The following is a 17,129-nucleotide window of genomic DNA, read 5'->3' as shown; positions in this document are numbered from 1 at the left end:
GTTTTAAATATTGGTATCTTTGAAATAACTGTAGCATGGTATTTCCTAATTAAGCAGATTTGCAATTTTGTATAATTAGCATGATATATATCAGTGTAACATATGGACAAGTTATGGTCATTTCTAGCTGTTGTTATAGAGGCAGGTCATGGTTATTAATTACCAGGTACTCAGGTAAACTGCTTACCACAGGTGCTCGTTGCACCCCCACCTCACCTCTGAAGTTTAGTAATTATTGAAATGTTGCTATTCTGAAAATTTTGTAAAATATTTTACAACTGGTGAGTCTTCTCTGGTTTAAGCTACTCGCTGAAACAAATATTGTTCATTATCATCTCATATCCACTTTCTATTATGGGTAAAATTTATAGGTAACCTAATTTGTATGTTATTTGGAATTTTGGCTTGTGATTCTGGATTCTAATGAAATTCTGTGAGGATTTTGTTTTTTAATTTCTGAGGTACATGTTTTATGGCTAGTCTTGCAACAGATTTAAATTTGCATAAAGTATGAAACAGTCCAATCTCTTCGGCTGCTAATGTTTTGCTGAAATAATTATCTTCCCTCTGGAATAACTCATGGAGGCTGGTACCCTGCCACCAAGTCACCCTTGATTTACACATGTGTAGAACTTGAACTCTTTCAGCATCCTCAGAGCTGGCTCTCAGCATGGACAAAACCTCTCACACTCCTGTGTATATTTGTCGACCAGGGCTCCCTGACGGGACTAAGTTAACAGCCTAATCAGGGAACTGGTATATTAGAAAGTCCACCTGGTTGACCTCTGCAATCACTACACCCTGTAAGCTTATAGTATGATGCTTCAGTTAATGGGAAGGAAATGAGTGAATTTAAACCAGCAATGCCCTTGCAGAATGGATGACATTATAGTTTAATTAAGAACCTGTTGTGCTGTTTGTCTTCTTTGAGCACTTGGTTTTCTTTTTCCTGTGTGTCTTTGGTCTGTGATCACTGTTTTGTGCTCTCAGATGATCTCAATGAGAGAGAGTAGAGAAAATAATTTGTTCAGCCCAGATAATAAGTCAAAGACTCGTAGCACAGCTGTGCAGAGAACCACATTTCCAGATTCCTTCAGGGATCTCTCTCAACAATGGATAGATTAAAATTAATCAAGTTAATTTGAAGCTCTTGAGTAGCCACTGCATATTGCTAAAAATAAATTAGGTTGACGTAACAATAGTTGGCCTCTGCTCCACAAAAGTAGACTAAAATGTAGAAAATGCTTCAACCTGGTTGGTCATCGTATATTTCTGCATTACAGTGATCAGTATATGTGCATAGTACTTGACACGGTTTCAGCTTCCTCAGAGCTGGCAGCATGAACAAACCTCTGACACTGCTGTGTATATTTGTTAACCAGGGACATAGTGGCAAGCTAGGAAAGAAACTGCAGTGTCCATAGCAGCAGATAGTTGCATGATCAATACAGGGGAGGTCCAAAAGGAAAGCCAATGTTGTTCCTTTGTTTAAGAAGTGTGGCAAGGATAATCCAGCTAATTACAGGCCGGTGAGCCTGGCATCCGAGGTAGGGAAATTACTAGACAGGATTCTTTCAGATAGGATTTACTCCCACTTGGAAATAAGTGGGCATATTAACGAGAGGCAACATGGTTTTGTGAAGGGGAGGTCAAATCTCACGAACTTGGTTGAGTTTTTTTGAGGAAGTGACAAAGATGATCGATGAGTGTAGGGCAGTGGATGTTGTCTACATGGACTTCAGTAAGGTCTTTGACAGGTTGGCAGGCTGATACAGAAGGTAAAGTCGTACAGGGTCAGAGATGAGCTTGCAAGATGTATAAAAAAAACTGGCTCAGTCATTGAAGACAGGGTATCAGTGGACGGGTGTGGTTCTGAATGGAGGGCTGTGACTAGTGGCATTCCTAAAGGATCAGTTTTGGGATCTTTGCAATTTATAAATGATCTAGGGGAGAATGTAACTGGTCTGATTAGTAAGTTTGAGGATGACACAAAGGTTGTTGGGATTGCAGATAGCGATGAGGATGTCAAAGTGTACAGCAGGATACAGATCGGTTGGTGACTTGGGCAAAGAGATGGCAGAAGGAGTTTAATCTGGAAAAATGTGAGGTAATGCATTTTGGAAGGTCTAATCCAGAAGGAAAATATACAGTAAACGGCAGAACCCTTAACAGTACTGATAGGATACTGTCCCCAGAAGGATAGGGGGTTTTAGTTGTGACGGGCAGCATGTTGATGCAGGCCTGGGAGGCCTGAAGGGCCTGTTCCTGCATTTTAATTTGCTTTGTTCAATAGCCGCAGGCAAGCTGCTGAAATACTCAAGGGTGGTTAATGTTGCACCATTATTTCAGAAGGGTTGCAAGGAAAAGCCAAGGAACTGCAGACTAGAGAGCTTAAAAGAAGCATGGGTAAGCTGTTGAGCAGGATTCTGAGGGGCAGAAACGTGCATGCATTTGGAAAGGCAAGGACTGCTTTATGGATAGTCAGCATGGCTTCGTGCATAGGAAATCGTAGCTCATAAATATGATTTGAGAATTTTGAAAAGTTGACCAAGAAGATAGATGGAAACAGAGCAGATTTGGATGAGAATATAGGAAGCATGCTTAGCAAGTTTACGGTTGACACCAAAATTGGTGGTTACAGTGGACAGTGAAGAAGGTTATCTAAGGTTGCAACAGCATGTTGATCAACTGGGTCAATGCATCAAGGAATGGCAGATGGAGTTTAAAGCAGTTAAATGTGAAGTGTTGCATTTTGGTAAAATAAACTAGGACAGGACTTACACAACTAAATGGTAGGACCCCAGAGAGCATGTTGAACAGAGATGGAGAGGTGCAGGAACATAGTTCCTTGAAAGTGGTATCACAAGTACACAGGGTGGTAAAGGCGGTGTTTGGAATACTTGTCTCCAGTCAGAGCATTGAGTATAGGAGTTGGGACATCATGTTTCAACTGTACCAGATATTGGCATGGTCAGATACACATTAGAGCACAATTGTGGTTGCCATACTACAGAAAGCCTGTTGTTATACTAGAAAGGGTGCAAAAAACATTTACAAAGATGTTACTGATACTAGGGGGTTTGAGTTATAAAGGAGTTTGTTTTTTGCTGGAGGGTGACCTTGTAGATGTTTATAAAATCATGAGAGGCATAGATAAGAAGAACAGCCAAGCTCTTCCCCCGCCCAGGGCAGGGGAGTACAAACCTAGGTTTAAGATGAGAGGAAAAAGATTTAAGGGACCTGAAGGGCAACTGTTTCCACACACAGGGTGGTGCATATATGGAATGGGCTGGCAGAGGACATGGTAGAAGTGGGTACAAACATTTAAGAGAAACTTGGACAAGTACATGGATATGAAAGGTTTAAACGGACATGGGCCAAACACAGGCAAATGAAACTAGTTCAGTTTAGGATACCCGGTCAAGTTGGGCCAAAGTGCCTGTTGCAATACTGCATGCTCTATGACTCTAACCTTCATTCACTTAATGCAAACAGCTATAATGCACAGAAATTTCTTTCTGTTCAAAACTATCATTGGAGCATTAACGGTAAGCTTTTCTTTAACCAATGAGAATTAAAAAGGGACTGTCTTTTTTTTCCTACTGACATCAATAAAATGGTGGGCTGAGTGTAGCATGGAACTTGCAGCTGCTCCTGAGATGCATGCTTATTTCTAGATTTCTTAGAGTTATTACATTTCAGTAGTACAAGATTTTCTTGATTTATTTTTGGTTCTTTTAGTCAACAATGCAAAAAGCCCCTGAAAACAAGTGTGATTGCATTTCAAACAAAGTACTGCTAACAGACCTTTTGGAGAGGCCTACAGAGACAGCTGTTTTATCTCTAAAATTATATGCACAGAAGACAGCTGTTTTTGAACATTGCTAAGTAATTTTTTTTTAAAAAAATCACACAGGTGAGTTTTTTTTTAAAATTATACATACAAGAAGAATCTTTTTGTATCATTCAAGAATTTTTTTGAATCATGGAGGAAAGGGCTTTTTTTAAAAAAAGTGGTGTTGTGCTTATGAAGCCTTCAGAGAGGACTACACATGCACAACTCTAGAGTGAGTTTTTTAAAAAAATCTAAAGTTTTAAAGCTGTCTGCAAGACCGCTTAAGCAGGAATTTTTTAAAAAATTCAGTTGTTCAGTTAAGTAGTGGGTTTTATTTATGATTTATATGTCTGATCTTTTTTATTTCTTATTTTTTCTCCACTTAACATTAATTCTTGGGTAAGGGAAATTTATTTTATACGTAAGGTGCTATCGTAAACTATTCCTTTTTTAGGTTAAATGTCATTGCGGGCACGCAAGTTAGATGGCTAGTAGATTTAGAGAAACGATTACACAGCAGGATCAGTCAGATTGATGGGTGACTGAGGAAACGTAAGAAAATAGTTCAGAAGTCTCCTGTAGCTATTTCTCTCCAAACCAGACACTCAGCTTTGGGTACTGTAGAAAAGGATAGTCTGTCAGAGGAAACTAGAACAGACAGTTAGAACCTGGGCACTAACAACGTATCTTATGTTGGATGGGGTTTGAAAAAAACTTAAAAGAATAATTGTTATAGAAGACTGCTGTCAAGGTCATAGACAGGGGTTTCTGCAGCAGTCAGCGGGAATCTAGATAATATGTTGCTTTTCTGGCGCGAGGAGTAAGAAGTCTCAAAACATTCAAAGCATATTAAAGGGGATCGTGAGAAACAAAGTTATTGTGCATATTCATACAGGCTTTGCAGAATGAATGTTAAGAAGTTAGGTAGAAGATTAAAAAAACCTCAAAAGTAGAAATCCCTGGTTTAGTCCCAGTGCCAAGCTTGAATGAAGGAAAGAAAATAAGGACGAAGGAGATAAATCAACAACTGAAGAGGTGGTCTAATGTTCAGGGAGTCAGGTTCTTGGATCACTGGGATCTCTTCTGGGTCAGAAAAGACCTGTCCAGAAAGGGTGGGTTTTACCTGTGCTGGAAAGGGACCAATATCCTAGCAGGAAGATTTGCTAATTCTATTAAGGAAGACCATAAACTATTAAGGGTGGTTGTGGTGCTGGTGGTGGTGGAGGGATCCTAAGTAGCAGAGTAAATATAAAGACAGATGATGATGGCTTTGAATCTGAAAACAACAAATTAATCAGAAAAGACAGACAACAGCAAATCAGAGAACCAACTGAAGAATTAAATCACATTTATTTCAACGCAAGGGATCTTGCAGGTAAAGCAGATGATCTCAAGGCATATTTAGGAACATGGGATTGGAACATCATAGCTACTACATAAACTTGGAAGAGCGATGCACAGGACTTGTTGCTCAGTATTCTGGTTTCAGATGCCATTGGAAGAATAGAAAGGCAACAAAGGAGGGGGAGTGGTGTTTTTGATTAAGGAAAACAGTACCATTATAACTAGAGAAGATATTTCTGAATAAACATCCAGTGAACACATACAGATTGAAATTAGAAATAAAAAAGGAATGATTGCCTTAATGAGATCATATAGACCTCCAACAGTCAGAGGGAAACTGAGGAACAAATCTGTCTAGAGGTCTCAAATATACGTAAAAACAATAAAGTGTAAAAATAGGTGATTTTAAATTTTCCAAACATTGACTGGAACTACCATAGTGTTAAACATCTGGATGGTGAAGAATTTGTTAAAATGCGTTCAAGAAAATTCTCTTTGTCAATATGTAAAATTCCTACTAGAGTAGGAGGAAAATGTGACCTTCCCTTCAGTAATAAGACAGTACAAGTGACTGAAGTGATAGTCCAGGAACACTTTGGGTCTAGTGATCATAATTCTATTCATTAAAGATAGTTATGGAAAAGGATTAGCCTTCCAAAAAGACTGAAGTTTTTAAATTTGTGTAAGGGAAATTTTAATGGTACGAAACAAGAATGTTCAAAAGTTGATTGGTCGGAGACTGCTCGCAGATAAAGGAACACCTGATAAATGGGAGGCTTTCAAAAATATAATAATGAGAGTTCAGAGGCATTATGTTCTTGTTAGAGAGAAAGGTGAGGCTGGTAGGATTAGAAAACAATGGATGAATGCAGATACTGCAGTTCGAGTCAAGAATAAATAAAAATCATACATTAGATATAGACAATTCGGTTCAAATGAACCTCTTGAACTGTTTAAAGAGTATACAGGATCCTTTTTTTTAAGATTCCATACAGTGTGGAAACAGGCCCTTCGACCCAACAAGTCCACACCACCCTTTGGAGCATCCCACCCAGATCCATCCCCCTATAACCCACACACCCCTGAACACTACGGGCAATTTTAGCATGGCCAATCCACCTAGCCTGCACATCTTTGGACTGAGAGAGGAAACCGGAGCACCCGGAGGAAACCCACGCAGACACGGGGAGAATGTGCAAACTCTGCACAGACAGTTACCCGAGGCTGGAATCGAACCCAGGTCCCTGCTGCTGTGAGGCAGCAGTGCTAACCACTGAGCCGTGTTGGGGCATTTTTAAAAGGATATCAGGAAAGCAAAGAGAGGATGAGGTATCCTTGGCAAATAAGGTCAAGGACAATCCAAAGAGATTCTACAAGTACATTAATGAAGAAGACAACAACTAGAAAGGGTGTAGGGCCCCTTAAAGATTGGAAAGGTCATTGCTGTGTTGAGTCTCAAGAGATGGGAGAGATATCAAATGAATATTTCATGTCAGTATTTACTATGGAGAAAGAAATGAGGCTAGACAACTCATGGAAATAAATACTGATGTTTTGAAAAACAATTTACATTATAGAAGAGGAAGTCCTGGAGGTCTTACAAAATATAAAAGAGGTGGATAAATCTCTGGAACCTAACCAATAGCATCCCAAGGTGTTATGGGAAGTTAGAGAGGAAATTTCGATGTCCCTTGCACAAATATTTGTAATATCTAGAAATATGGGTGAGGCACCAGACAACTGGGAAAATGGCTAAAGTTGTGCCTTTGTTTAAGAAGGAATGCAAGAGAAACTTGGGAACTACAGACCTGAGAGTCTGACTTTGGTGGTGGCCAGATTGTTCTAAGTGGTTCTAAAAGACAGGAGTCAGATGCATTTAGAGAGGCAAGGAATGATTAGAGATAATCAGCATGGTTTTGTGCAAGGGAAATGGTATCTCACAAACCTGAATGAGTTTTTTGAACAAGTAACCAAGAAGATTGATGAGGGCAGAGCCGTAGGCATTGTTCACTTGGACTTTAGTAAAGCCCTTGACAAGGTTCTGCATAGTAGACTGTTTAGTAATTTAGACCAGATGGGATCCTGGGTGAGCTTGCCAACTCGATACAAAACTTGCTTAACAGCAAGAGACCAAGTGATAGTGGAGAGATAATGGGAACTGCAGATGCTGGAGATTCCAAGATAATAAAATGTGAGGCTGGATGAACACAGCAGGCCAAGCAGCATCTCAGGAGCACAAAAGCTGACGTTTCGGGCCTAGACCCTTCATCAGAGAGGGGGATGGGGGGAGGGAACTGGAATAAATAGGGAGAGAGGGGGAGGCGGACCGAAGATGGAGAGTAAAGAAGATAGGTGGAGAGGGTGTAGGTGGGGAGGTAGGGAGGGGATAGGTCAGTCCAGGGAAGACGGACAGGTCAAGGAGGTGGGATGAGGTTAGTAGGTAGCTGGGGGTGCGGCTTGGGGTGGGAGGAAGGGATGGGTGAGAGGAAGAGCCGGTTAGGGAGGCAGAGACAGGTTGGACTGGTTTTGGGATGCAGTGGGTGGGGGGGAAGAGCTGGGCTGGTTGTGTGGTGCAGTGGGGGGAGGGGATGAACTGGGCTGGTTTAGGGATGCAGTAGGGGAAGGGGAGATTTTGAAACTGGTGAAGTCCACATTGATACCATATGGCTGCAGGGTTCCCAGGCGGAATATGAGTTGCTGTTCCTGCAACCTTCGGGTGGCATCATTGTGGCAGTGCAGGAGGCCCATGATGGACATGTCATCAAGAGAATGGGAGGGGGAGTGGAAATGGTTTGCGACTGGGAGGTGCAGTTGTTTGTTGCGAACTGAGCGGAGGTGTTCTGCAAAGCGGTCCCCAAGCCTCCGCTTGGTTTCCCCAATGTCGAGGAAGCCGCACCGGGTACAGTGGATGCAGTATACCACATTGGCAGATGTGCAGGTGAACCTCTGCTTAATGTGGAATGTCATCTTGGGGCCTGGGATGGGGGTGAGGGAGGAGGTGTGGGGACAAGTGTAGCATTTCCTGCGGTTGCAGGGGAAGGTGCCGGGTGTGGTGGGGTTGGAGGGCAGTGTGGAGCGAACAAGGGAGTCACGGAGAGAGTGGTCTCTCCGGAAAGCAGACAGGGGAGGGGATGGAAAAATGTCTTGGGTGGTGGGGTCGGATTGTAAATGGCGGAAGTGTCGGAGGATAATGCGTTGTATCCGGAGGTTGGTGGGGTGGTGTGTGAGAACGAGGGGGATCCTCTTGGGGCGGTTGTGGCGGGGGCGGGGTGTGAGGGATGTGTCGCGGGAAATGCGGGAGACGCGGTCAAGGGCGTTCTCAATCACCGTGGGGGGAAAGTTGCGGTCCTTAAAGAACTTGGACATCTGGGATGTGCGGGAGTGGAATGTCTTATCGTGGGAGCAGATGCGGCGGAGGCGGAGGAATTGGGAATAGGGGATGGAATTTTTGCAGGAGGGTGGGTGGGAGGAGGTGTATTCTAGGTAGCTGTGGGAGTCGGTGGGCTTGAAATGGACATCAGTTACAAGCTGGTTGCCTGAGATGGAGACTGAGAGGTCCAGGAAGGTGAGGGATGTGCTGGAGATGGCCCAGGTGAACTGAAGGTTGGGGTGGAAGGTGTTGGTGAAGTGGATGAACTGTTCGAGCTCCTCTGGGGAGCAAGAGGCGGCGCCGATTCAGTCATCAATGTACCGGAGGAAGAGGTGGGGTTTGGGGCCTGTGTAGGTGCGGAAGAGGGACTGTTCCACGTAACCTACAAAGAGGCAGGCATAGCTGGGGCCCATGCGGGTGCCCATGGCCACCCCCTTGGTCTGTAGGAAGTGGGAGGAGTCAAAAGAGAAGTTGTTGAGTGTGAGGACGAGTTCAGCTAGGCGGATGAGAGTGTCGGTGGAGGGGGCCTGGTCGGGCCTGCGGGACAGGAAGAAGCGGAGGGCCTTGAGGCCATCTCCATGCGGAATGCAGGTGTACAGGGAATGGACGTCCATGGTGAATATGAGGTGTTGGGGGCCAGGGAATTGGAAGTCCTGGAGGAGGTGGAGGGCGTGGGTGGTGTCACGGACATAGGTGGGGAGTTCCTGGACCAAAGGGGAGAAAATGGAGTCCAGATAGGTGGAGATGAGTTCGGTGGGGCAGGAGCAGGCTGAGACGATGGGTCGACCAGGGCAGGCAGGTTTGTGGATTTTGGGAAGGAGATAGAAACGGGCCGTGCGGGGTTGGGGAACAATGAGGTTGGAGGCTGTGGGTGGGAGGTCCCCTGAGGTGATGAGGTCATGAATGGTGTTGGAGATGATGGTTTGGTGCTCGGGTGTGGGGTCATGATCGAGGAGGCGGTAGGAGGTGGTGTCGGAGAGTTGGCGTCTGGCCTCGGCGATGTAGAGGTCAGTGCGCCATACTACCACTGCGCCACCCTTGTCTGCGGGTTTGATGGTGAGGTTGGGGTTGGAGCGGAGGGAGCGGAGGGCTGCCCGTTCTGCGGGGGAGAGGTTGGAGTGGGTGAGAGGGGTGGAGAGGTTGAGGCGGTTAATGTCTCGACGGCAGTTGGAGATGAAGAGGTCGAGGGAGGGTAGGAGGCCTGGGGGTGGTGTCCAGGAGGAGGACTTGTGTTGGAAGCGGGTGAAGGGGTCAGTGGAAGGAGGGTTGGGTTCCCGGTTGAAGAAGTAGGCATGCAGGCGAAGACGGCGGAAAAACTGCTCTATGTCCGACCGTGACTGGTATTCGTTGATGTGTGGTTGTAGGGGGACAAAGGTGAGCCCCTTGCTCAGGACTGACCGTTAGTCCTCAGTCAGTGGGAGGTACATTGATGACTGTATCGGCGCCGCCTCTTGCTCCCCAGAGGAGCTCGAACAGTTCATCCACTTCACCAACACCTTCCACCCCAACCTTCAGTTCACCTGGGCCATCTCCAGCACATCCCTCACCTTCCTGGACCTCTCAGTCTCCATCTCAGGCAACCAGCTTGTAACTGATGTCCATTTCAAGCCCACCGACTCCCACAGCTACCTAGAATACACCTCCTCCCACCCACCCTCCTGCAAAAATTCCATCCCCTATTCCCAATTCCTCCGCCTCCGCCGCATCTGCTCCCACGATAGGACATTCCACTCCCGCACATCCCAGATGTCCAAGTTCTTTAAGGACCGCAACTTTCCCCCCACGGTGATTGAGAACGCCCTTGACCGCGTCTCCCGCATTTCCCGCGACACATCCCTCACACCCCGCCCCCGCCACAACCGCCCCAAGAGGATCCCCCTTGTTCTCACACACCACCCCACCAACCTCCGGATACAACGCATTATCCTCCGACACTTCCGCCATTTACAATCCGACCCCACCACCCAAGACATTTTTCCATCCCCTCCCCTGTCTGCTTTCCGGAGAGACCACTCTCTCCGTGACTCCCTTGTTCGCTCCACACTGCCCTCCAACCCCACCACACCCGGCACCTTCCCCTGCAACCGCAGGAAATGCTACACTTGTCCCCACACCTCCTCCCTCACCCCCATCCCAGGCCCCAAGATGACATTCCACATTAAGCAGAGGTTCACCTGCACATCTGCCAATGTGGTATACTGCATCCACTGTACCCGGTGCGGCTTCCTCTACATTGGGGAAACCAAGCGGAGGCTTGGGGACCGCTTTGCAGAACACCTCCGCTCAGTTCGCAACAAACAACTGCACCTCCCAGTCGCAAACCATTTCCACTCCCCCTCCCATTCTCTTGATGACATGTCCATCATGGGCCTCCTGCACTGCCACAATGATGCCACCCGAAGGTTGCAGGAACAGCAACTCATATTCCGCCTGGGAACCCTGCAGCCATATGGTATCAATGTGGACTTCACCAGTTTCAAAATCTCCCCTTCCCCTACTGCATCCCTAAACCAGCCCAGTTCATCCCCTCCCCCCACTGCACCACACAACCAGCCCAGCTCTTCCCCCCCACCCACTGCATCCCAAAACCAGTCCAACCTGTCTCTGCCTCCCTAACCGGCTCTTCCTCTCACCCATCCCTTCCTCCCACCCCAAGCCGCACCCCCATCTACCTACTAACCTCATCCCACCTCCTTGACCTGTCCGTCTTCCCTGGACTGACCTATCCCCTCCCTACCTCCCCACCTACACCCTCTCCACCTATCTTCTTTACTCTCCATCTTCGGTCCGCCTCCCCCTCTCTCCCTATTTATTCCAGTTCCCTCCCCCCATCCCCCTCTCTGATGAAGGGTCTAGGCCCGAAACGTCAGCTTTTGTGCTCCTGAGATGCTGCTTGGCCTGCTGTGTTCATCCAGCCTCACATTTTATTATCTTAAGTGATAGTGGAGGATTGTTTTTCAGACTTTAGACCTGTGATCAGCAGTGTCTTATACATAAATGATTTAGATGAGCATATAGAACTCATGATTATTAAGTTTGCAGATGATACCAAAATTGGTGGTACAGTAGAGAGTGAGGACGGTTATCTAAGATTACAAAGAGATCTTGATCAATTGGGTCAAATGGGCTGAACAGTGGTAGGTGGAGTTTAATTTGGATAAATGTAAGGTACTGCATTTTGGTAAAACAAATAAGGGCAGGACTTATACAATTAAAGGCAGGACCATGGTAGTGTTGTAGAACAGAGAGACCTGGTGTTCAGGTACCTGATTCTTTTGAAGGTTGCATCACATAGGGTGGTTAAAAGGGTATTTAGCACACCTGCCTTCATTGCTCAAACCTTTGAGTATAGGAGTTGAGACGTTGACAAAGCCTCTTTTGGAGTACTGTGTCCAGTTCTGGTCACCCGGTTCTCGGAAGCATATTATTATGCCAGAGAGGGTTCAGGGAAGATTTACCAGGATGTTGCCAGGAATGGAGAGTTTGAATTAGAAAGAAGGGCTGGGTAGGCTGGGACTTTTTTTTAAACTGGAGTGTAGAAGGTAGAGGGGTGACTTTATAGATGTTTATAGAATCAGGAGAGGTATAAATCAGGTGAACAGCAGGTGTCTTTTCCCTAGGATAGTGGATTTCAAGACTAGAGGGCATAGATCTTTTAAAAAAAGACACGGGACAATTTTGTTTCTTAAAAGCACATAGTAGTTCATGTGTGGAATGAGCTTCCAGAGGAAATGGTGGTTGAGAGTATTGTTATAACGTTTAAAAAAGTATTTAGCTAAGTACATGATTAAGAAATGTTTGGAGGGATATGGGCCAGGAGCTGGTGGGTGGGGGTGGGCGGGGGAGAGAACTGGTTTAGTTTGGGATTATAGTTGGCATGGACTGGTTGGACCCAAGGGTCTACTTCCTCAACGTGTGGCTCTATGATTCTATAACTACCACTTATCTGTGTATTGGCAATAATGAAGACCTTTAAAATACACTTTCAACTTATGATGACAACTGCATGCAAGATTTACAGGGAAATAATACTGTATTAAATTTTAAATTCACCATCAATTTTAGCCAAACATCTTGACCCACTCTCCCCCCAAAAATAAATCCTGAGGTGTCACAATACCCCAGAGGCCCACATCGCACAGCTTGAGGAGGCATTCCCTTTTTAGGAGCTTGAAAGATGATCATATTTAAATGTATGCACTTGTTAAGGAGAAGGCAAGTTCTAGGACAAAGCTTTCTCTGACTGGATAGTCTGACAGTGGAGGGGCCTGTCAGAGCCTCAAACTAAGAAGCTGACCAGTCAGTTCAGAGAAAAGGAAAGATCTATTCAGTGTTCTGAAACTTTCGCATTCTGTACCCAAGAGATAGTCAAATTGAGACAGAGATAGTTAAGTTTTGGATGCAAAGGATTTGGGAATTCAGTGAGAAATTGGCATTGATGTAGAAGCTCAAGCATAATCTTACCAATGTGTGAAGTAGGATCAAAGGGTCAAATGGCATACTTCTCTTACTCTTTTATTTTATGTTTCTGTTTTTTTCTAAGGAGAAAATACCTCAAGCATACATTTATTATTAACAATAAACAGTGTTTCCTACATTATTAGCATTACATTTACCTACATCACAACTGAAGTAGCTACTTAATTGAGTACTTTGAGACTTTCAAGAGGAGGGCTTTTATTTTCTTTGAAAGTACAATTACTTGATTTCAGGCAAAGCAGACAACTTAATGCAAGACAAATGCTATTTATAACTAAATAATTTACTGAGAATTAACCCAGAATAAACATATCTAAGGAGACTGCACAATGTTATATTTGTTGAGCGAGCTCAAGCATTATTAGCATATACAGTAACTTATTAGATGCTATTTACCTTGCTGAGTCCAAGTTCATCCTCTTCATCATTTGGTACGCCATAGTTCCCGATTAATGGATAGGTAAGGACCAGTATTTGGCAATAATATGATGGATCAGTCAAGGCCTCTGGGTAACCAACCATTCCAGTCTGGAAAACTGAGAGGAAAATTTATTGCAGAAGCTGCATATTTTGACAACGGTATATCCATGAACAACGAAACGCAATAGCTTTTCTTCAGACATTATAATTTAAAGAAAACTTTGCCTTCAAGTAAAGTACTGCTTTCAGGCTTTGCTCCAATTCTTCCTTTAATTTGTACAGTTATTCTTCAAGTTCTAACCAAATTGATATATGAAAATTTCCTAGGGCAACTTATAAGTTTTCATTTTTTGCAGGGGGAAAAAAAAAGGGTTAAATGTACCATCTGTACCCAATAATGTAACAAAGATGAAAATATACCAGCTGAGGCACAACCATCTCCCCTCCTAACAGTTTGACAATACAATAAAACATTACCTCTAATTGCCATGGGTCAAATATCAACACTTCTTATTCTTTTTGATCTTACAAATTTTATTTAATGAAGAATCATCTAAATCACTTCAAATGAAAAACTTAAGTATGTTGATTTTGCAAAACACCTAAAATGATCCTCTACCTCCATTTGTTCACCATTTTTAGATTTAGACAATTATCCAGATACTATAATCTCTAAACTAAGCAGGTCCCCAGTGCTGTTCACTCTGAGGTTTCAGTAGTTTCAAATCTACAAAGGTAGAAGAACTTTGGTTCTCCTTTATTTACAGTGCATGTACGGTAACAAAATTTAGACTGTTTTAAAACAATTTTAGCACAAAATAATTTGTTCCTCTTCCTTGAGACAGTCGAATAAAATATACTTTGTTAATATTCAATCCACAAAGTATTCACAATATTTAATGTAAACAGTGAACTGTTTATTTTGAGCATTCCTTCTAGTTGAACTCTTAAGAAATAAGCATGGGACCGGTTGGTTAAACTCTTTAGCCAAACAAAGAAAAACAGAAAATGCCAGATATACCAGCAACAGCATTTGTGGAGAGAAACAGAGTTAATGTTTTAGGACAATTAGCATTTTCCAGTGGAGATAAAAAGGTCAAGATGTAATCACATTTAAAACTAGAAGAAGGGCAACATCTCACTCTGTTTGTAAATGATCGTGTGTTCAACACAGCATTTCCCTTTTACATGCCTTCCTCAATCTTTCAAGTACCATTGCAAACTGCGTTCAATTAACTACACAACTGTACATTATTATAAACAGGAATTCCAACAAATCAAACTTTGATAACATGGGTTGGGGGCCAACAGGACTTAGAGATAAGAATACAGCTGAGTTTATTGCAAATAAGTGGGCATTGCGAATTGACATGACTATGCATAAGATCAATGCATAAGATCATGAAACTCAGCATAAGATCAATGTACAGCACTTCAAGAGTTGGAACCAATCCTACTCAAAACAGATCTCAACATACTTCATTTGTTTCATTCAAGATAATGGAATATTCCCCCAATATCCATACAATTTCTAAACCATTAAGGCTGTTTGTCCAACAGTTAGTACTGGATAGGGAAAGATTTTTTCCAATCAAATACTGGCAAGACCAAAGCCACTGCTTTCAGTTCCACCATAATCTCCATCCTCTTGTCAATGACTTCATTCCTCTGCCTTGCAACTGTTTGAGACTGATCCAGACTGCTCCAAATACTTTGGATGAAGAGATTCTCCCTCAGCTCAGTTCCAAAGGGTTGTCCCTTCACTCCAAGGTGGCGTTTTCACGTTACAGTAACTCCTACTCACGGAAACATCTGCTTTATATCCACTTTGCCCAGACTTCTCAGTGTTAAGTTTCAATCAATCAGATTCCACCCTCATCCATCGAAACACCAACGAATACAAACCTACAGTGCTCAACCATTCCTCATATGTCAAGTTCATCATTCCCAGGATCATTGTTATAAATCTCTTCCGGAATGATTCCAACACCAGCACATCCTTCTTTAAGATATAGGGCCCAAAACTGCTCTGGTCTGACCACAGCCTTGTGCAGATTCAGCAATACCTGTGATCCTGTATTCCAGCCCTCTTGAAATGAACGCTAACATTGTATTTGCCTTCCTAATTGCTAACCGAACCTGAATATTAACCTTAAGAGAATCCTGAACTCGGACTTCCAAGTCCTGTGGTGATTCAAATTTCCGTCACTTTTCCTCACTTTGAAAATAGTCTACATCTCTATTTTTCCAAACTAGGTGCATAACCTCACTTTTTGACATTGTATTCTATGTGCCACTTTGCCAGTCCAGGTCCTTCTACAGCCTCCCTGCTTCCACAACACTACTTGTCCCTCCATCTTTGTGCCATCCTCAAACCCGGCAACAATACCCTCAGTTTTTTCATCCAGATCGCTAGCATATGACATGAATAGCAGTGGTCTCAACAGACCCCTGCAGAAATTCACGAGCTACCAGCTATCATCCTGGCTCTAAGTCAAACTTGCTCATTACCCTCTCGAAAGAATCTTAACAGATTGAATAACCACGCCTTAATGAAGCCATGCTTACTCAGCCCTATCTAACCAAGCACTTCCACAATCTTGTTCTTGAGAATGGACTCTAAAATCTTATCAACGACTGAAGTCAACTAGCTGGCCTATAATTTCCCACCTTCTGCCACCCTCCTTTCTTAAACAGAGGCGTCACTTCCCCATCCTCTTGTTAGGTATTAAGTTATTTAGTATTAATAAACTGGCTAGGTTTCAGAACAGAGTTGTGAGCAGTAAGACTGCATTATTAATCAATCTGTGTTGTTTGTTTTTAGGTATCTGGGTCTATAGATTATTAAAGAGGCACAGATGGCTTTTAGTGGAATGATGCTCTCGTCGGATGTGGGAAATCAGTAAGTACTGCAAATATTCCTGGGGACTACGTCTGCAGGAAGTGTGTTTGGTGGCGAATCCTATCTGAATGCATGGATTGGTTGAACAGGCAGTTAGAGGCAATAAGGAACTAACAGGAGCCAGGGGATGTGATGGATGGCAGTTTCAGCAAGGTAGGTAAAACTACAGACACAGTCAGGTAAATGGATTACTGCTAGGAGAGGTAGACAGGTACTGCGGGACTCTCCTGTGGCTATCTCTGACTCAAACAACTGTGCTAGCTTGGATACTATAGGGGGTGGTAGCATCCACGGGAATGTAGCACTGACTGCCAGATTTCTGATACCCTGAGTGGCTCTACTGTAAGCAGGGATATATCGGGTTTCAAGTAATCAATTATAGTAGGGGACTCTCTAGTTAGGGGCACAGACGTTTCTTCAGCTGTCATCAAGACGTCAGAATGATCTGTTGTCTCCCTAGTCCATGATCAAGGATGTCTCGGAGCACGGGAAGAACATTCTGAAAGGGGAGAGTGAGTAGCAGAAGGTCATTGCATACTTTGGTACCAATATGTTGTTCGAGAAAGGGTCAAGATTCTGCAGACAGAATATAGAAAATTAGGCAGGAGGTTAAAAAAGTAGAAACCGAAAAAACTGTGGAGGCTATAAATCAGAAATAAAAAAAGAGTTGCTGGAAAAGCTCAGCGGGTCTGGCAGCATCTGTGAACGGAAATCACAGCGAACATTTTGGAACCAATGACCCTTCCTCAGAACTGAGGAGAGGATTACAGACCCAAAAT

General features: G+C 43.8%; 1 protein-coding gene across 4 annotated transcripts in view; it reads right to left on the bottom strand.

Annotated features, from left to right (window-relative positions):
• The window catches only part of cad (carbamoyl-phosphate synthetase 2, aspartate transcarbamylase, and dihydroorotase), a 137,574-nt gene that overhangs the window by 111,300 nt on the left and 9,145 nt on the right, over window positions 1-17,129 (bottom strand). For all 4 annotated transcript variants that reach the window (XM_059645463.1, XM_059645464.1, XM_059645465.1 and 1 more), the window contains exon 2: window positions 13,425-13,564. In XM_059645463.1, coding sequence (XP_059501446.1) covers window positions 13,425-13,564 — 140 coding nt within the window. The remainder of the gene's footprint in view (window positions 1-13,424; window positions 13,565-17,129) is intronic.

This window comes from Stegostoma tigrinum, chromosome 4 (genome assembly GCF_030684315.1).
Source record: "Stegostoma tigrinum isolate sSteTig4 chromosome 4, sSteTig4.hap1, whole genome shotgun sequence".
NCBI lineage: Eukaryota > Metazoa > Chordata > Chondrichthyes > Orectolobiformes > Stegostomatidae > Stegostoma > Stegostoma tigrinum.
The sequence above is the reverse complement of the archived record's forward strand: the minus strand, read 5'-3'. Positions and strand labels throughout refer to the sequence as shown.